Here is a 21,318-nt window from a genome sequence, read left to right as displayed (position 1 = left end):
CCAAAACAAACGCTCTACTCGGAGCTCCGGCACGGCAAGAGAGCCCCAGGTGGGCAGAGGAAACACTTCAAGGACACCCTCAAAGCCTCCTTGAAAAAGTGTAACATCCCCACTGACTCCTGGGAATCACTGGCCCAAGACCGCACAAAGTGGAGGAGAAGCATCCGGGAAGGCGCCGAACGCCTCAAGTCTCTTCGCCGGGAGCGAGCGCAGGCAGCGCACGCCAACCCAATCACCCCACCCACCCGCCCCTTCAACCACCGTCTGCCCCACCTGTGACAGAGACTGTAGGTCCAGCACTGGACTCATCAGTCACCTGAGAACTCATTTTTAATGTGGAAGCAAGTCATCCTCGGTTCCGAGGGACTGCCTAAGAAAAGAAGAGCCACTCTGCATTTTCAATTTTTTTTATATAACCCACCTGATCCAGTCAGAATGGGGCTGGGCCGGTGCAGCTGGGGTAGAAATGTGAACCGCAACCAGAATCACAAAAGAATCAGAGGCAGCGACTGGACTGAAAAATCTGAATAGCAGCAAGTGCCATACAGTATTCTATAAAGGAATCATATGTGTAAAAGGCAGCAGGGCAGAGTGATCGTAATTATTATTACAGTTGAAGTTTTGAAGTCACCTGGATACAGTGCAGCCAGATTATAATGCATTAATTCACTAGGTTTCAAAGAAAGACTTGCATTTCTGTAGCACCTTTCCTGACCTCAGGACATCCCAAAGCGCTTCACAGCCACCGAAGTACTTTTTGAAGTGTGGTCACTGTTGTAATGTAGGAAACGCGGCAGCCAATTTGTGCACAGCAAGCTCCCACAAACAGAAATGTGATAATGAGCAGGTAATCAATGTTTTTATAGTGATGTTGATTGAGGGATAAATGTTGGCCAGAGCACCGGGGACAACTCCCCTGCTCTCCTTCAAAATAGTGCCATGGGACAGTTTTTGGAATTTTCTACCCCAGAGAGCCGTGGAGACTGTGTCAGTGAATATATTCAGGGCGGAGATAGACAGATATTTGAACTACAGGGGAGTCAAGGGTTATGGGGAGTGGAGTTGAGGCCAAGATCAGATCAGCCATGATCTCATTGAATGGCAGAGCAGGCTCGAGGGGCCGAATGGTTGACTCCTGCTCCTATTTCTTATGTTCTTATGTTCGTAATTCACCTGAAAGCAGACGGGGCCTCAGTTTAACATCTCATCCAAAAGACGGCACCTCCGACAGTGCAGCACTCCAGACACTCATAGCCAGACAGATCAGTCATGGCGCTGGGAACCAAAGTCTCCACATTGCAGTCATCCACATATACTGCCCACTGCTCTTTCACTCTCTCCACTCCCTGTGATACTGGCATGATGCATAATTAATGCATCATAAGCACGTTTTGCAATTGTTACAATGCGCAAGAATTTACTTTGGCCAGCGGAAAAACTAAGACTTGCCCTTGCCCATTTAATTTCTATGACCTTTTGTGCTGGAACTTGCTGTAAGTTCGAGATTCAAACAGTGTGGCGCCCTCTTACAGGGCATCTGGGACCCGTGTGAATGGGGCAAGTAACTGGGTGTCTCCTTAACCAATCAGGTTGAAGTATTGTTAAATTACCAGCGCAGAGTCTGAACCAGGAAGTGTCAGTTAGAACGGGGAGTTCAATGTCAAATCAGGAGCAGAAAGAGAAATAAAGAGAAGGAAAAAAGATTTGATTAAGAGAGGGATAAGAGACAGAAAGAAAAAGTTTTAAAAATTAACATTTAAAAACAAAATCTCCAACAACTATTAAAATCTGAAGGAATGAGACTCTTGTAAAAGTTAATTTTCAGTGCCAGAGAGGTTGTTTGGAATTTTTTTTAACTTATCACACCGTTAAAAAGGTACTTAGACTGGAATGGACAAGCCCTAACTTTCTGTGTCAAGTTTAGTCCATCCAAGTACAGGACCTTCACACCATGGGCAGACAGACAGCGAGATGCCTTTTTCGCGCAGTTTACGGCGGAGCGGTGCATCTCAGGCTGCAATTTTCACGTTGAAGTCCGATTTGCGCATAAATAACGGTGAAAACCGTTAGCCTCACCGTTGCTGCTACAGTAAATTCTGTGTTCTGATATCATAAGGAAGCCTTAAAGCGTGAACCCCCTTATGGTCTCAGCTACTGTGAAACACCCAGCCAGCCCATGGGTGTTGCTCCCCTTGCCTACTTGAGACTCTGCCCAGTTAACAAGACCGAGTGTGGCTGGTACTTTTAAAATTGATATTTCGCACTTTGTAATGTGGTGCAAACAGCTAAAGTTTTCATTGAAATTGTAACTGGACTGTAATCACAGCCTGTGGTTAGGTGACTAATGGGATAAGTCTGTCATCTTTAATTGTACGCAATCCATCTCCAGTTACAATTTAAGCTGAAAATCAGGTACAATTGCTGAAGTGCCCAGGAAATTTCCAGATGATTGCCGTGTGTCCTTATTTCACTAAGTGGTGATTTCATTTCAGAAAGTGAAACTGCTTTTGCTTCCCCGTTAATGCAGAGACTTGTATCTTTCACTGTCTACAAAATATGCAAATAATCTTTATAGAAATTAACTTGAAGAATCAGACTAAAAGTTTCCCTGATTAACGTACGCAATGGACAACACAAAGCATCCCTTCCCGGAATGTGACTCTGAAAGAAAGGGGAGGTCTCTGGAATGTTACACACCGCTGAGGGTTGTGTGTCCGGCGACATCTTGACAAGTCACAAGGCTTTCTTGATAACGGTGCAATGGAATGGAACAGATGAGAGCTGGAAGCCAGATACAGCACAACCAATCTGATGGTCCTTCTTCAGCACCAGTTAAATGTCCTCCCAACCATCCTGAAGAAGTTCCTGTTGTGTTCTCTGAAATAACGGCAGAGTTGCCGCAGGACTGCTCCATCGACTGCAGGGTGCGGCCGGCCTTTGGATTCATCGAGGCATCTCTCGCGCCCCGCTGTGTACAGGCAGTAGAAACCTTTGGTCTGGTTGAAGTAGAAGTTGGAAGGTTTGATGCGAGGAGGGAGCTGGAGAAACCTCTCTACTTTCTGCAGCTCCGACAGTGGATCTTTGATCAGAATATCTCCATCCACAATGTGGATTTGGTGCAGTGGGAAAAGTCTCAGCCAGGTCACCATGTGGACATCATACAGGCTGCGCTGGACAGCCTTGTACTTGGCGTTCAGTTTTCCATTCTGCACTAGAATTTCTTCCACAGGCCCGTACGGCTTCTGGCGCTCCTTTCTGTTGTACAGCACTTGGGTGTAGTCCGATATAACGCGTTCTGCGGGATCTCGGAGGATAAGCAGGAGCCTGATGGACCTGCTCATGTCATGAATTCTCTCAGGGGCCTTCAACGAGGTGAAGTAACCAGGAGTTTTCTCGACAGTGATTTGGCCGGGCAAAGACACTGGCATCTGCTCACAGTACCAATCAAAGCCCTTCTGGTAATTCTCATCCCAGTCGAAGAAATGGACCTCTGCCTTGGCCACCGCAATACCAGGGTGGATGTTCAGCATCTCCAAGAGAGCTCGAGTCCCCCCTTTCCGAACTCCAATGATAATAGTCTGTGGAACCTGTAACAAGAAGTTATTTACGCGTTAGTAAAGTTAGAGCACTTAACGCATCTTACAATTCATTTACGAGGATGGTGGGTCCCCCAGATCACCAAGTCTCCTGACCAGGGTCTCTGGACTGGGACTGAAGCAGTGCAGTGAGGAGGTCTGTCTGCAACAGTGAGATTCGCAGATCTCAATAATTCAGCAAATGTAGCTGGATTCCAGTTATAAAACGAGATGGAATAATCAACCATACTCTCTTACTTAAGCCAAATGGCACAGCCTCGTTAACAGCCTTCGGGAAAGTTTGCAAATCCAGGGACTCATTCTAAACGGCATCGCTTGCATTTTGATGGTAACAATGTACAATAAGCTAGAGAGGAACAAAGCTGCACCTTCCTGGACTGAGCCCCCCCCCCCCTCTGAGAGCCACGGCATTGCCTTCAAGCTTAAACAACAGAGCACTCGTTCTTCACACACCCACTCAGCCAGCTAAATCACAACCGCAGATTCACGGCGACAGAGTCATAACGTCAGCCTCACAATCAACGTGCTCAGTTCTGGTCTCCATATTACAAAAAGGATATGGAGGCACTGGAGAAGGTGCAAAAAAGATTTACAAGGGTGATACCAGAACTGAGAGGTTATAACTTTCAGGAAAGGCTGAACAGGCTGGGGCTCTTTTCTCTAGAAAAGAGAAGGCTGAGGGGTGACCTCGGTGGTCTTTCAAATCATGAAGGAGTTTGATAGGGTAGAGAAGATGTTTCCACTTGTGGGGCAGTCCAGAACTAGGGGTCAAAAATATAAGATAGTCACCAATAAATCCAATAGGTAGTTCAGCAGAAACTCTTTACCCAGAGAGTGGTGAGAGTGTAGGACTCGCTATCACAGGGAGTGGTTGAGGCGAATAGTATAGATGCATTTAAGGGGAAGCTAGATAAGCACACGAGGGAGAAAGGAATAGGAGGAGATGCTGATGGGGTGAGATGAAGTAGGGCGGGAGGAGGCTCGTGTGGAGCAGAAACATTGGCAGGACCAGTTGGGCCGCATGGCCTGTAAATTCTATGTAATTCTATCTAACAATCATGTCCTGGGTTAGTCAGCATTTAAACTGGACTAAAGCACTCCGAGAAATGGTCATGAGTTACATACCTTGCAAGTGGCATTAGCGCCCAAGAAGGAGAACAGGTTCTTTTTCTGAGCTGGCAGCTCCGCATGGCGAGGCTGGTCCGAGGAAGCCGAGCCCTTTGGCTGGCCATTTGAAAGGCGCACAGATAGCTCCAGCGGGAGCAGCAGCGCCCCAAAGATTAACCACGACATCAGGAGGAGCCTGCAGGCATCAACACTTCACCAGGACACGGCACCACAGGAGACCACGGTGTTACTGCCTGAAAACCCCGACAACTCCTGCTGGAGGAACGCCCACCTGTTCAAAACCAAAAATAATGTATCAGCACCTCATCTTCCGATTAGGCACTTTACAGCCTTCCGGACTCAATATCAAGTTCAGCAATTTCAGATCATAACCTCGGCCCCCATTACATTTTTATATATTTTTTATCCACACCTTTGTTTTGGCCCTTCCCCCTTTTGCTCTCTCCCACATGGCAGCTGTCTCCCATTCTGCCAGCGCATTTCACACCTAATCTAGAGCCGTCTTTTGTCTCTTTATTAGTCCTATCACCATCTCATCTCGTTTTGAATACCTCTTAATGTCTCTTCACTTCTCTTTTGTTCTCTCCCAGCCTGGCCTCTTAATCTATTTCATTTCCTGTGCTTTTTCAGTCTTGACAAAGGGTTTGACCTGAAACGTTGACTCTATTTTCTCTCCACGGATGTTGCCTGGCCTGCTGAGTTTTTCCAGCATTTTCTGTTGTTATCAGGATTATTGCCCTGTCTAGCTTCCAACTAGCGGAGAGCTCCTGGAACCAGACACTTGAGAGCAAACCAAATTATGGAGCTGGAACACTTAATGGTGAATCAGGACATGTTCACAATGGGCCTTATCTTTGCAGATTTTGTACCCAAGATTAAATCAGCGTTAACATTTTCTGAGACACAGTGGCAAAGATCAAAGACTGTCAGGTGAGAAATGAGCCTTGTGCAGCCAACGCTCCACAAAAGTTACCCAACTTAACTGAACTTTCCAGCAACCCTTTGATCTTGGATCTAAAGCGGGAGAGCGGACACGGTTCCTTTTAGCAGTTTCAACACATTCCAAACTCCCACGTTCACAGCAGCTTTTTGCAACTGCAACACACAGTTCCAGCTTTTCACAGCCTGCGAGCTTCTCATCCGTTCTGCTGCTGTGGGCCGCGGGCCATTAAATGGAGTAGTACTTGTCAAATACTCATTACGGCAATGTCCCTCTGGGAGCAAGACCGCTATCAGGCCCAGGGCGTCACAGCTCACAGACTCCTCTCCGTCTGTAGCTGGTGGGAGCAAGGCACTCCTCGCTCTCCTTCCTCCCTTCCTGCAGCTTGTAGCTCACCTTTATAGAGAGGCAGACTGCCCATATAATATCCCCCTGCCTTCTCCCACATTACATCCTGAGCGCTTTACTGGAGAGTTGGATGGTCTGTGCAATGTTTCTATATCTGGATGGAGTGCATGATTCTCTCCTAGTTCAGAGATTAGATTGCAGCTTTTTAACATTATAGTTTTGAACTCTCTTTTCCAGCCTTGTTTTTCTACCTGAATGGTGACTTTTTAAATAACTTATTGAATCCATGCAACTAATTCGCTCTCCTGAGCGCTCACTGAGCTTATCCAGATGAAAGATAAGATCCCAGGTAGGATTTCTGGTCGGTGCTGGGTTTGTTTATTGCAGGAGGTGTGGTTAATTGGCCTGGGTTCGGGAGGGAGAGCGCCTGGGTGCTGTGCAGCGAACCCTGCCAGAATGTCCAGGCGTGTGGATGTTGGATTGAGATCGGATGTGATGCCCCCATGATTGAATAGCCAGTCAACACTCACTGTCTAAACTCACACAACTTCTGCATCTGCAACTGTACCCCAATAAGGAATGAATGCCTTCATGAGGGAAGACAAAATTTAGGCACGGTGATTAAAAATGAAGACAACGATCAGATGCCAGGGTACATATTAAGTTTGGTCCCCATAATTGTAATGTCATTCCCCTACCTCGTGTTCAGGAAGGAAGGATGTGCAGGGTATCCCAAAGCGCTTTATAGCCAATGAAGTACTTTACAAGTGTAGGGAAACACAGTGACCAAACTGTACTCAGGTTACACAAACAGCAATGAAATAATTGAAGAAAGAAGGTCTTGCATTTCTATAGCGCCTTTCACAACCGCCGGACATCTCAAAGTGCTTTACAGCCAATGAGGTATAGTCACTGTTGTAATGTAGGAAATGCGGCAGTCAATTTGCGCACAGCAAGGTCCCGCAAACAGCAATGTAATAATGACCAGATCATCTGTTTTTTGTTATGTTGATTGAGGGATAAATACTGGCCAGGACACTGGGGAGAACTCCCCTGCTCTTCTTCGAAATAGTGCCATGGGATCTTTTACCTCCACCTGAGCGCGCAGACGGGGCCTTGGTTTAACGTCTCATCTGAAAGACGGCACCTCCGACAGTGCAGCACTCCCTCAGCACTGCACTGGAGTGTCAGCCTAGCTTTATGTGCTCAAGTCTCTGGAGAATTGAACCCACAACCTTCTGACTCAGAGGCAAGGGAGCTACCCACTTTTTTTTTTTTTTTATATACTTTATTGAACATTAAGAACATTTACAACATCATGATCATTTCATTGTATCATACAAATCAATTCCGCCATTTTAACATCAAAACCTGAAGTTTAATTTGTCACCTGTAACATATATTAATCGATAGTATTTTACAATCAATTTTTAAAAGTACAATCTTTAAATTCCTTTCTGAATAAAACATCCACAGAGCCTTATAATGGTCTTTTAGCTTATATTTAAAATACTCTTTTAGATTGATTCTCCTCCCCTTAAAAAACAGGGCATTCCTTCTTTGCACAATCATGAATCTAGCCAAACTGAACATTAAATTAATTGCCGCTCCGCTAGACTCGGGCAGACTCTCCTGCAATCCCCATCTCAAAATTGAGTCCCACGGGATTCCCATTCTCGCTCTTCGGTCCCCACCCAGCAAAAAAACTTCACACAACTGTCAAACATAGTACTTAAAATCATTTAACTGCGGACATAACACCAGTAAATGGGACAGAGTCGCATCCCGTGTCCCACACACTGGGCAAGTTGCCCCCTCCACTCGCCCAATCTTGCACAAGACCGTCATGGTAAAAATCCGTTTATGAGCCAATTTGAAGTCCAGTTCAATCCACTCTGGACATTTAAAATTCGCCCACACTCCTTTCAAAATCCTGTTGAAGTCCAGCTGTGGGTATATACTCTGCCAAAACTCCTGACCAGCAGGTGTCTTGAATCTCCATTCTCTGAATACCTCATAGAAATCTCGAGTATTACAGTTGTCAAATTGGACCAACTCTCCCCCTTTCTCCAGCAGAAAGCTTGGAAAAGCAGGACACATTTTACTTCCTTTGGAGATTTCCGCATTTATTTCATCCATCCAATCCTATGGCATTGCCCTCACAATCTTCTCATACACGATCCCTATTGCTTTTTCCTCTACCTCCTGATCCTCCTCCCACACCATGTCCCTCACTATCGCTTCCAGCAACCAACCTGGAATTACCTCATATAATACATCTTTCACAGATATAATCCCAGCTTTTATAAAAGCTTGATTAACTAAAACCTCTCCTTCGATGTTGACCCACCTGTTCAAAAATAAGGGCTGTTCTAAAAATTCCTCAGCCCCCTTGGGCATTAACTGCACACTTTTTAAAAATTGGGCCCAAGTCTCTACAACCCCCTTATAAAACCTAGGGAAAAGTTTAATCGATTTCAAAAACATATTATTGTATTCCATATACAGTATCCCCTGCTCTCCTATCCCACTTCGTTTAAAAAAATGCTCAAAACTCTTCCAAAAACTTGTATTTGACTTCTGAAGAAATCCCTTCACCCATTTGATTCTAAAGGATTTTTTCTTCAAATCAATATCTGGGAAATTGAGTCCTCCCTGATTTCTCCATCCATTGATGGTATTGTAAGCCACCAAGGCTGGTTTCCCTTCCCATAAAAACCTCACACAAGCCTCTCGGATGGACTTTTCCGCCCACTCAGGAATATCCTCCACCGTCAATAAGTACCATAGCTTAGATAGCAGGAGAGCAAACACCACTGTCTCTCTTCCTTGCACTTTCAACCACCTTCTTTCCCATCTTCCCAAAATCTTTTTAATTTTCATAACCTTCGGTTCCCAATTTAATCGATCCACTTCATCCCTGTCTTTCTTGCACCCCATATGCACCCCCAGAACTTCCAAAACCTCCACCACCTTAAAGGGACTTTCCCCCAACCATTCCCTCATACCCCTTCCTGTAACCAGGCATTGGGACTTACTATAATTCACGCTGGCTCCTGAAGCTCTACAATATTCCTCCACTACCTCCATAGCTTTCCTCACTGACTCCCCATTTCTCAATGTTAAGGTTGTGTCATCTGCATATTGGTGTATCACAGACACCAGCCCGGAACTGGGAACCACAATCCCAGCTATACCTTGTTTCTTTCGCATCATGTACACATTGGTAGCAGAACCATTAGGTTACAACAATGGGGACAGGGGACAACCCTGTCTCGCTGATCTCTGTTTCGGAAAATACTTGGATAAAAAACCATTACATTTAGCACAGCTAAATATGTTTGAATAAAAATCCGTATCCACTCAATGAAATTTTCCCCAAAATCAAATGCTTCCAAAACCTTCAATAAAAACTCATGAGAGACCCATAAGTCTCTCAAATTTAAATTTGCCATCATTTTTACAATCATCCCTCTGGAGTTATCATCCTTAAAGGTCATCTGGGCTGAAATATCCATCCGAGATAAAAATACATTAAAATCCCCCACTATACAAGGATTTTCCACCTCTGCCACTTCAGTGAATAACCCCCAAAAAAACTCGCGACGCTTGCAATGGTCGTTTGGTGCATAGATATTAAAGAGATCGCAATTAAATCCCTCCATTTTTACCCTTAGCCGTAAAAATCTCCCCTCAGTGTTCTTGTCCACCAAGGCAACGTTCTCTTTTATGGACAGATTCACCAAAACAGCCACCCCTCTACGGTTATTGTTGCACAACTTGCAAACACCTCTCCCTTCCAAACATTCTGAACTCTTTCTAGGATATCCTCATCCCAAAAGGTTTCTTGCAGACACAATGGGCTCGATTTTCAATGGTCCGTGGAGGCGGGCTTGGAGAAGTGTGGGGGGTTTAAAAATCGCAAAAACTGGCATGCGGGACCGCCCCCCCCCCCCCGCCTGGTTCCCGACTCCGAGCAATTTAAACTCAGTCGTGTCTGATGGTCCCGACTCCGTCCTGCATCCAACAGGTGGGACTGGTCCTTAAGGCCCTTAACAACCACTAAATGGCCTCTATAATCCTATTTTGAAAGGCCCTTGCGAATGTAACCCTTTTCCCATGTGAAACACGCCTGGTGGGAATCACGAATGTGAAACCTGGCGGGAGCACTATTGGATTGCTGACTATCAACTGCAAGTCAACCATTAAAGAGGAGATTTGATCAGCCATCATTTGCAGGTGGCAGGACTTGTTGTCTCAGGCCTGGGGCAACTTTTAGAAGGCTTAACCACACCTGTGGAAGGTTGGAGCCTGACACCCATCCCCAGTGTGACCTCCTGGGAAACCCCTCTCGCCACCTTCACTGAGCGCTTCCTCAACTGAGGCATATACCAGAAGCATGGGAGCCATTTATTTCCTTCCCATCTGGGCATTAGAGGAGCTCGAGCACCAGCCGCGGCACCAGCAGAACCAGGAACAACAGCAGCACCAGCAACAGCAGCAGCGCCAGGCTGCTGCTCACCCACTTGAGGCTGCACAGGCCAGAAGGGGCCAGCGCCTGGAAGCCCGTCGGTGCAGGAGATACCCCCCAAACAAGTCTACAGACACAGGGTCAGCTATCTCAACATGTCTGAGCAGCAGTGCCAAAGGCGGCTCCGACTTTCGCGAGAGGTAGTGACTGACATCTGCGCAATGCTACAGCAAGACCTGCAGCCCAGAGGACCAGGTGGACAAGCATTACCTGTGGCCCTCAAAGTCACCACCGCACTCAACTTTTTTGCCTCAGGCTCATTCCAGGGATCAGCAGCAGACATCAGCGACATCTCCCAGGCGGCCGCACACACTTGCATAACGCAGGTAACCGATGCCCTCTTGGACATCGTGCAGAATCACATCCATTTCACCAAGGATCGAGCAAGTGTCACGGTGCGTGCGGTTGGGTTCGACAATCTGGCAGGCTTTCCAAGGGTGCAGGGCGTCGTTGACTGCACACATGTAGCCCTTAAGGCACCCCATTGCAATCCAGGTATTTTTGTCAACCGCAAGGGCTTCCACTCCCTTAACGTTCAGCTGGTGTGTGACTTCAAGTAGGACATTTTGCATGTTTGTGCCAAGTATCCTGGCAGTTGCCATGACTCCTTCATACTGCGCCAGTCTAGTGTGCCTCCGCTCTTCAGTCCGCCAGACCAACTTAACGGATGGCTACTTGGAGACAAAGGCCCTGAAGACGTGGCTAATGACGCCGTTGAGGAGACCAGCCAACGAAGCTGAGGAGTGCTACAACTCCAGCCACATTTCCACCAGATCCATTATCGAGCAAACCATCGGTTTGCTGAAGATGCGCTTCAGATGCCTGGATAGATCAGGTGGAGCCCTACAGTACTCAACAGCCAGGGTCTCCAGAATCGTCATGGTTTGCTGTGCACTCCACAACATGGCACAGCGTCGTGGCTTGCAGATTCCTGAGGACCAAGTGGCTCCTCACATACCCTCCTCAGATGAGGAGGAGGAGGAGTGCGAAAACGAACATCCTGCAGAGGCCCATCAACCAGCGGCAGCATTACATGAGGACATTGCTGCCCGGATGCAAGGAATGCACACATCCTGGCCAGATTTGCTTAGCCTAGTCAGTCAAACACTTTTGCCTCGCAGCTTCTTACCACAGCATTGACAATGGCCAAGAACCAGAGGATTCCTAGCACTCTGACCACCATACTGACAATTGCAAGTATTCTTAAGGCCTCAATGTAGAAGGCCCAATAGTGAAATGACAGACGCCACAACTGCAACATTTGCCATCAGAATTTTTATGTACAATTACGAAGTGATGGCATTTTTACAGTAAACACAAAATTGCACCCAAGTGACTACCAAGTGCAGAATTTTCCTCTTACGCGTGCTCCTACATGGTGCCTCCCCTGTGGCTTCAGCAGATGTGGAGGCCCCTTGCTCACTTTGCTGCTGCTCCTGTCTCGACACCTTTGGCGGGTGTCCTCTGGGGTTGCAAGCCTGTGAGGGCTCGTCAACAGTCTGCTGCTCCTGCGGCTGTGCAGGGGTTGAGACGCCGATCTCACTTGGGTGTGGACTCCGGCAGGGCTCTGACCGAGGGCTCTGCAGTGGCATGGAAGTGTGAGCGCTTGGAGAGGAGCCCCCACTTCCTTGAGGTCTGCCACCAACCTCCCTCTCATGGGTCCGGTCCCCCTCAGCACCTGCAAGTGGCTGGAGAGCACCTTGCTACACATCATGGGGGCCATGGGGACCTGTATCTGCAATGGCAGTCCTACTCAGAAGGACTTCCATGAAGATCTGATTTCTCTGTTCAATAGATGCCCATCGCTCCTCAAGAGATGTCATTCTATTCTGAACAATGACCATGTTTTCCATACCCTGGCGACTAAGCTCCTCCATGGCCGTAGCCATCCTCTCCTCTACCATAGCCAGCCTTACCACAGAGGTAGCCATCCTTTCTGTGGTGATGCGTTCATGTGCCAATGACTCCACAAAGGCTCTGGTCATGTTCGCTCTGGACTCCTCCATTCGCTCCACACTCGCAGCGACCCTAGAGACAAAACCTGCCAGAGACTCCTGCGTCTGTGCCTGGAGTTCCATCACCGCTGATCTCATGGATGGACCCAGAGGCAGAGGGTCGACATGCTGCTGAGCCGAGCTGGCAGAGTCCTCGCCCTCCGACATCTGCTGATGCTCACTTGTGAGCTGTGATACACCAGATGACAATACTACTCTATCGCCCGAAGGTCCCACCGAGGTGCGAGTGTCTGCGCTGGTGCTGGGTGCGCTGAATTCTGCTGACGCTGCGCCCTCAGAGGTTGCAGCTTCATCTGAGGAGTCTGGCTGCTCAGCCTCTTCTTCCTGGCTAGGGGGGACAGATGCTTGTGATGGTCCTGTGGGGGAGTAAAGGAAAGAGTCAGAGATGTGATGCCAAGGCTACATGCACATTGCTTTTTGCAGATGCTCATAAGTCCATCTGTTAGAGCTTCACAATCATCAGCGACTCATGCAATGTCAAAGAGAGAGATGGGAAACTTTTCTGTCACCAGCTTGCTGTGTTGCACCCTTCTGTCCATCCCCCACTTGCGCATCCTCCTCGATTCCCACTATTTCCAGTACCGCCTCCTCCCAGGGGGTGAGGTGGGCTACTGACGGTGGCCCTCCTCCTGTCCTCGCTCGCTCTCTTTTGTTGTGAGCTCTCTTTTCCTGCAATGAGGGAGACAAGTGGAGGTTGAGTGAGAATAAAGGAGTGAGTGTAGAGATTGCATAGCATAGATACTTAGGAGACAAAGATGGAGTGAGGTTGCAAGACCAAGGGCCCTCCCTATGTGTTGTCAGTTGTGTTCAAAGCATCACAGTGATAGGGAATGTGAGGGCTGCATGGTTGAATAGTTATGTGAATGTGACCATAAAGAGAAAGGGAATGGGTAAGGGTGCATGGATGTCAGTGTCAAGTGGGATGTGGAGGAAGAGATTGCTAAAGCTGAATGCTGGTGAGGAAAGGCAATGGGGATCAGATTGAGGGTGATGGGAAATTCATACTCACTTTTCCAGTGCGCTGAAGGTCATGAAATCTTTTCCGGCACTGAATCCACGTTCTTCGTGTGACTCCCAAGGAGTTGACCTCCTCAGCCACCTGCATCCACACTGCCTTAGTCTGCTTGGGAGGCCTCTTCCTCCCTGAGGAAGGGAAGAGCACCTCCCTGTTGGCCCTAGCCCCATCCACCAATGCCTGCAGGGCCACCTCGTCGAAACGAGGAGCTGATCTGGGCCTCCCGCTTGTCATCCTTGTTGAAGGTCCCTCTCGCACCAAACGGAGAAAGCTTGACAGCCTGCAGAAGAAGCAAGGCTTGCTGCAGAAATGATGACATCATCGGAGGCGACTTTCAGTCATGAAAAACCCATTTGCCAAGGGTTCCCACACGTTGGAAATCAATTGGCCAATTAAGTTAAAATTGCATCAATCTCCCACATCCATTTAGATTCGGGTGGATAACATGAAATGCGGATAACACGACACCATCCCGCACCCGAGTTAAAATCTAGCCCCACAAGTCCGTGCCTTTAAAACCCTGCAACAACTGTTGCAATTTCTTCTCACCCCTCAGTCCGTTCACATTAATCGAGACCAATGTAATCATGGCTCCGAAGAAGGGAAGTATGCCCGATAATCTCCCCATCATTTAATCTCTGGCCCTTCCCTCCTCTCATGCTCCTTCCCAACTTTTCGGCCAGCTGTTGCTTTTTCCTGCAGCCTCCGACTCTTTTTCACCTCCTGTTTGAAACTTCCCTGCTGTTTCAGCCTCTTCCTTGCATTAAGTTTGGGCCCAGGAGCTGCCCTTTCTCCCTCGTTCTGCCCCTCACTAACCTTTCCCTTTCCACATGATGCCACCCCACCCCCCACTTCCATGTCTCTGTCCCCCTCTAATTCCTCACACTCAAGCTCTTCTGTAACCCCCTGTGCCGGCTCCCTGTCAGATACATAATCCTGCTCCTCGTCAGATACTTCATCTCCCATAGAGAGTCTTCCTGCTATCGCGGTTTCTCCAACAGTGCCGCTCCCTTCGACCTCATCTCCACCTCTGACACTTGCTCCCTGATCCTTCTCTCTCTGGGACAATGGCGCACCTATATTGCTCCCTTCTGGCGTCTTTGTCTCACCGCTCCCGTCCTGCTGCCCCTTTAAGGCTCCTGCCTCTTGCACCCTCTCCATGTCTTGCCTCCTCCTGCTCACCGAGATGTCCAACTCCCCATCTTTCTTTGGAGTACTTACATTTACCACGCACCCCACTCCCACCTCCTCTCCCCCCGTGGACACCAGATTCTTTAGGGAGAGCTGAACCGTATTAAGGCTCAAGTCTGCACTCAACCCTTGCTGCCCTCTGCTGTCTTTGTTCTTTTCCACCGTACTTGGTGTGTTTTCCACCATCTCCATCCTGTTCTCTGCTCTGTAATTTTCTGCCTCTTCCTGTGCTCTTTTCTCCTTCAATTGACCAGCTGTGTCCTCCGACTGCTCCGCTCCTCCGGCCATTCCACTCACACCTCCTGCTCCTTCTCCCATCTCCTCGTCACTCATAGAGCTTCCTTCTGCCTCACACAACGGGTGGGGCCTTTGTGACACACCCCACAGCTCTCCGCCTTGCAGCTCCGAGCGATGTGTCCAGACTCACTGCAATTATAATACAAGTCTGGACAGTTTCTTACAAAATGGTCGTGTCCAAGACATTAATAATAAACCTTCACTTGGTTATCATGCAGTACTCGGAAGTACTGCACTCCTTCCATTGTCTCAAATTTCATGCTGTACCGTAATGAATTCACCCCCTCTGGGAATCGCACCTTTACATAACGGGTTCCATCTGCTACCCGTGTTCCTGGATAGTATCTCCTCTTTATTGCTGAGCAAATTTTAATGTCCCACGACTCCAACTTTTTGATTAGCACCTCGTCCTCAATATAAACGGGCAAGTTTAAGAATGAGACCACCACCTCTTCCGAATATAGCAGAAAGACCAACAAGAACTTATCGCCAACTTTCAAACTGAGTAAAAGTCTTTCCACTTCCTCTCGGCCACTGACCGTCACCTCGAACCCAACATTCGGCTTTGGTCGGCAGGCAAAGCAGCTTCCCTCGCCACAGTCCTCATGAACCGCTTGGATAATATCCCAAGCTCGTATCTCCTTATCCTCACACTGAACCACCACCGTGTTTTCTTTTCCAAACCTCCTGGGGTCTCGGCCCAAATCTTTGGGCCTTTTTCTTTCCCTTCCAACCACAGTTTCTCCCCTAATTAAATTAATCTTGGGAACACTGTCCTCTGAGGGGCCCGGTGCTCCGGACCCCTCAGCAGCCATCTGGCTGTTGTTTATGGGCCAAAAAGGCCCTAAAACCTGAAAAAAAACCACCACCAACTTTTTACAAACTCACTCCAACTCCCTGCAGTAATCAGGCAACCAGTAACACCTGCTCACTCCTAGCCCCTCCCACCTAGAGAGTGCTGCCCACTGAGCCACGGCTGACACAAATGACCAGTTAATCTGTTAGTGTTGGTTGAGGGATAAATATTGTCTGGGGAAATCTCCCCTGCTCTTCTTTGAATAGTGGCCATGGGATCTTTTATGTCCACCTGAGCAGACGGGGCTCTCTCAGTTTAACATCTCATCCAAAGGATTGCACCTCTGACAGTGCAGCACTCCCTCTACACTGCACTGCTCTCTCAGGTGGATGTAAAAGATCCCATGGCACTATTTCGAAGAGCAGGGGAGTTATCTCAGGTGTCCTGGGGCCAATATTTATCCCTCAACCAACATCACAAACAGATTACCTGGTCATTATCACATTGCTGTTTGTAGGATCTTGCTGTGCGCAAATTGACTGCCGCGTTTCCTACATTACAACAGTGACTACACTTCAAAAAAGTACTTCATTGGCTGTAAAGCGCTTTGGGACGTCCAGTGGCCGTGAAAGGCGCTATAGAAATGCAAGACTTTCTTTCATTCTTCAGTGAAAGACTTGCTTGCTGTCTATCACACATTACCCTAGCAGGAGTCAACACCTTCAGAAGGGGTGGAGAAAAAAGTGGGTGGAAAATTGGCAACTTTTCTGAACACGTTTAACTCTAAATTGTAACGGAGTACATTAACCCTGCTGATAGAGGTCATGGAGAAAGCACAGTGTAGAAGTGGGGGCCTGTAGAAGAGGCACTTTCTTTAAATTAGAAACTCCTGCTGAATAGATTCTGGAACATTCCTTCCTCAATTCAGTTTCATTGATATTTTTCCCTCTTCATCTCTCCTTTACCAATCAGGTATACGGTAGAATCAGATGACCAGTCTCCAGGCAGGGCCAGGTCTATAGCCAATCCTATTCATATTTAGAAAAAGACATTTCCCAGCATCATTTCTAGAAGAGGGGTTTGTTATGGAATAATGAATGGACAGAGCTGTGAAACTATACAATTCTTCATTTTCAAAAGACACGTCTTTGGGTGAGTCAGAAATATCAACTAGTAGTTAGGAAAAGTTTTGATTTGCCCACCAATAAAATGCCCCTGATATAAAGGAATGGGTGTGGAAATGGCAGGAAATAGATGATTGTAAATGTTATCATTGATCAATCATTAAAGACACTGATATCAGGTGAGGTGTAAACGCACTTTGTGTACATGCTTACACAGCTATGTGCAGAGTGACAAAACTGTGAGGAAAAGGTTACAAAACCTGTTCTAAGAAACATATTTCAGTGAGAAGTGAGGGCTAATCTATTTGAATGTGAAAGTGGTTGGATTACATAGAATTAACAGTACAGAAACAGACCATTCAGCCTAACAGGTCCATGCTGGTGTTTATGTTCCACACGAGTCTCCTCCCACCCTTCTTCATCTCACCCCATCAGCACACTCTTCCATTCCTTTCTCCCTCATGTGCTGATCCAGCTCTCCCGTAAATGCATCTATTCAAAATCATGATGTGTTTGGAATAGAGTAAATAAGGAGAAGCTGGGAGAAGGGTCGATGATGTCATCGTGTTGAATGCACCAGGGATTTGGGAAAGATTCATTGTGCTTGATTAAAGGATTTTAATAGCGCGCGCCATATCCTTATTGCACGGCTCCTTAATTAAATCTCCTGATAATTGCACTGTCTCAGCAGACGCACCGAAATGCGTCAGGATTCACGAGAAGATCGTCTCGAGAGACTCAAATGTGTCATTTAAAAAGTAAAGTAGCAGCGCCTGGTGCTTAAGCAGCCTGAATACAACGAGCAAATAATGCACGGGGGAGAGGACTGTGCTCATTCCACTGAATATCGGCACATGCAGAGATTGCACAGTTAGATATACCACGGGTGGGTAACCCTGTAAGTCACAGGGTAACAGTCCCACTCACAGTTCCAAATCTCCAAAGCTAACCCTTTGCTATCCTCGGGCTGTGCTGGGGCTGTATGGGAAAGATGTTTGACCATTTGACAGTTAGTGGTGGAGAGCACTGCAAGGGAATGGAATCGTTTTCGTTTTACACCATAAAAATCTCGTAACTGAAAGGGGCGGTATGAACGAAAGTTGGCTTAGTGTGTGTCCACCGTGGCTCAGTGGGTAGCACTCTGGAGTCAGAAGGTTGCGGGTTCAAGTCCCACTCCAGATACTTGTATCTGGGCTAACACTCTAGTGCGGTGCTGAGGGAGTGCTGCACTGTCGAAGGTGCCGTCTTTTGGATGAGATGTTAAATTGAGGGCCTGTCTGCTCTCTCAGGTGGACGTAAAAGATCCTGTGGCGCTATTGGAAGAAGAGCAGGGGAGTTATCCTCGTGTCCTGGCCAATATTTATCCCTCAATCAACATCACTAAAACAGATTAACATTGCTGTTTGTGGGAGCTTGCTGTGCGCAAATTGGCTGCCGTGTTTCCTACATTGCAACAATGACTACACTTCAAAAAGTACTTCATTGGCTGTAAAGTGCTTTGGGACGTCATGAAAGACATTATATAAATGCAAGTCTTTTTTAAGTGACTGCGTATTGTGGTAGTGACAGAAATAACCAGGAAGGTATAGCAGGTGCCATTAGCTGCTGGGCTCATTTGGTAAAGGGAGTGACTAACTCAGCCTTACAGACGGAGGAAGGGCCAGTCAGTCACCAGTCTGTGCGCTGTTCGCTGAGCTTAGTCAGAGCAGCAGTAAAGGGGCTACCAAGTCTCCGGCCTCTGATTGCTGTTCGGTGATTGCTTGTTGGAAGTGCGCAGGTATGGACATTGGCTGATGACAGTATTGGGTTGGTTGCAATACTCCCCAAATCCTGCCAACACTCACTATCAAGGCTTGTGCATCGATAATGATCACCTTTGGCCACTGCAGTAATAGAGAAACAGAAAAACATAGAAGATAGGAGCAGGAGTAGGCCATTCGGCCCCTCGAGCCTGCTCCGCCATTCAATGAGATCATGGCTGATCATCCAAATTTAGTACCCTGTCCATGCTTTCTCCCCATATCCCTTGATCCTTTTAGCCTTAACAAATATATCTAACTCCTTCTTGAATATATTTAATGAATTGGCCTCAACTGCCTTCTGTGGTAGAGAATTCCACAGATTTACCACTCTCTGGGTGAAGAAATTCCTCTTCATCTCTGTCCTAAATGGCTTACCCCTTATCCTTAGACTGTGACCCCTGGTTCTGGATTCCCCGCCATCAGGAACATCCTTCCTGCATCTAGTCTGTCTAGTCCTGTTAGAATTTTATAAGTTTCAATGAGATCCCCTCTCATTCTTCTAAACTCCAGCAAATATAAGCCCGATCGATCCAATCTCTCCTCATACGTCATTCCTGCTATCCCAGGTATCAGTCTGGTGAATCTTCGCTGCACTCCCTCCATGGCAAGAACATCCTTCCTCAGATAAGGTGACCAAAACTGCACACAATACTCAAGGTGTGGTCTCACCTAGGCCCTGTACAACTGCAGCAAGACATCCTTGCTCCTGTACTCGAATCCTCTCGCTATGAAGGCCAACATACCATTTGCCTTCTTAACCACCTGCTGCACCTGCATGCTTACCTTCAGCGACTGGTGCACAAGGACACCCAGGTCTCGTTGCACTTCCCCTTCTTGTAGTGTATGTAACCGTCTACCTTTAAGGGAACTATTGAATGTAACCGTTCACCTTTAAGAGAACTACTTTAGGTGTGGCACTATTTGTTTGGCTTCTGCATACTGTAATACCGATAGTGACCACACCAGTATATAAGTGTTGTGGCAGGATTGCTGGGGCAGATTCGCCCGGACCTTCGAATAGTAAAGACCTGTTTGTTTGTTACTTCTGAAGTCTGTGTATTTATTAACTGCACAACCCACAGACTTTACAGTGGCGACGAGTCCGATCGTACCCTGCGGCAAGACTACCAAAGCAACGAAGAGCGTCGAAGAGAGGCAACCGCCCTCGTCGTGCTGCTGAAAGAAAACACGAGGCTGCAGCAGGAGAGAGGTGGAAGACTTTAGCAACAGGCACCGACTACCCTTCTACCACGGTGCGGAGTGAGCCGATCAGCAGGAAACAAGGCGGCCGTGGAGACTGTGAGTAGGGGAAGGGGTAGAGAATATCCGGAGGATAAGGGCTGTGCACTCGACCACGGTCGAGGGGGAACGGAGCCGGTCAGAAGTCGGGTCCAACGGCGTCGGGTGACAGTTGGACCTCGATCGGCGGGAAAACCGGGCAGCGACCGCAGCCACGAAGCGCTGAGACTGTGAGTAGGCGCGGGAAGAGAAACCCAGCCGCAGCCGGGGAGGGAAACACCGGTCTGCGAGAGGGCTGGGAGGCGAACAGGAACCGTGCGGGTGGGAGAGGGAGAGACAGAGCCGAGCAAGGGGAGAGAGACTGTGCGAGAGCCAGTCCAGCGGCTGAACTGTTCTCCACCAACGGGGTACCCAGGGCCGGTAGCACCGAACGTGCGGGAGAGCGACAGAGCCAGGTACGGAGAGAGAGACTGCGCGAGAGCCAGTCCAGCGGCTGAACTGTCCTCCGTTAACGGGGTGTACCCAGCGCCGGTAGAGCCGTGCGGGCGGGAGGAAAAGACAGAGCCGAGTAAGGGGAGCTGTGCGAAAGCCAGCCAGCGGCTGAACCTGTCCGCTGTGGGGGAAGCGTACCCCTTCCACCGGGAAGAAACGCGGGAAGCCGCCATTAGGCGGCGAAGACGCCAGAAGCGGGAAACCGCCATTGAAGTGGGCGGGGCAAGAAAGGAAGAGCGGGAAACCGCCATTTTCGCGGGAAAACCGCCATCTTAACTGACATACCGCCATTGAAGTGGGCGGGGAGAGAAGGAAAGAGCGGGAAACCGCCGATTTTGCAGGAAAACCGCCATCTTAGAAATAAACAAATAAATAAGAATACTTAAAGAAATACTGGTGCTGCTCCCAAGGGAAGAAAGATGCCTAAGCGAGGGAATATTAACGACTTTAATTCTGAAATAGAAGACTGGGCCACGTACGTGGAATGCATAGAGATCTATTGCGAAGCCAACAAAATAGAGGAAGACGACAAGGCGATAACATTGCTAAACTCGATGGGGGGCAAAAACATACGGGCTCTTGAAGCATCTAATAGCACCAAATAAACCAGCGGATCAGACCTTCGAAGAGATTGTGGCTGTGCTGAAGGACCACTTGAACCCCACACCGTTGATGCTGGCTGAACGATTCAAATTCTACGCAAGAACGCAGAGGAAAGACGAAAGCAATGCGGAATACTTGGTCGAACTGCGTAGGCTAGCGAAATACTGCCAGTTCGGAGGGAATCTGACAGAAGCGCTGCGG

General features: G+C 48.0%; 1 protein-coding gene across 2 annotated transcripts in view; it reads right to left on the bottom strand.

Moving 5' to 3' along the window:
* Positions 1–263: 263 nt before the first annotated feature.
* The window catches only part of LOC147098161 (heparan sulfate glucosamine 3-O-sulfotransferase 1-like), a 96,978-nt gene continuing 75,923 nt past the window's right edge, over positions 264–21,318 (bottom strand). For both annotated transcript variants that reach the window (XM_085971357.1, XM_085971358.1), the window contains 2 exons: positions 4,722–4,995; positions 264–3,587 (listed from right to left, as the gene is read on the bottom strand). In XM_085971357.1, the coding sequence (XP_085827483.1) occupies positions 2,823–3,587; positions 4,722–4,889 (933 nt within the window). In that variant the 5' untranslated portion in view covers positions 4,890–4,995 and the 3' untranslated portion in view covers positions 264–2,822. The remainder of the gene's footprint in view (positions 3,588–4,721; positions 4,996–21,318) is intronic.

This window comes from Somniosus microcephalus, chromosome 30, assembly GCF_052327205.1.
Source record: "Somniosus microcephalus isolate GS21.2 chromosome 30, FLI_Smic_1.0, whole genome shotgun sequence".
NCBI lineage: Eukaryota > Metazoa > Chordata > Chondrichthyes > Squaliformes > Somniosidae > Somniosus > Somniosus microcephalus.
Note: the sequence above shows the minus strand (reverse complement) of the source record. Positions and strands in the feature narration are given on the sequence as shown.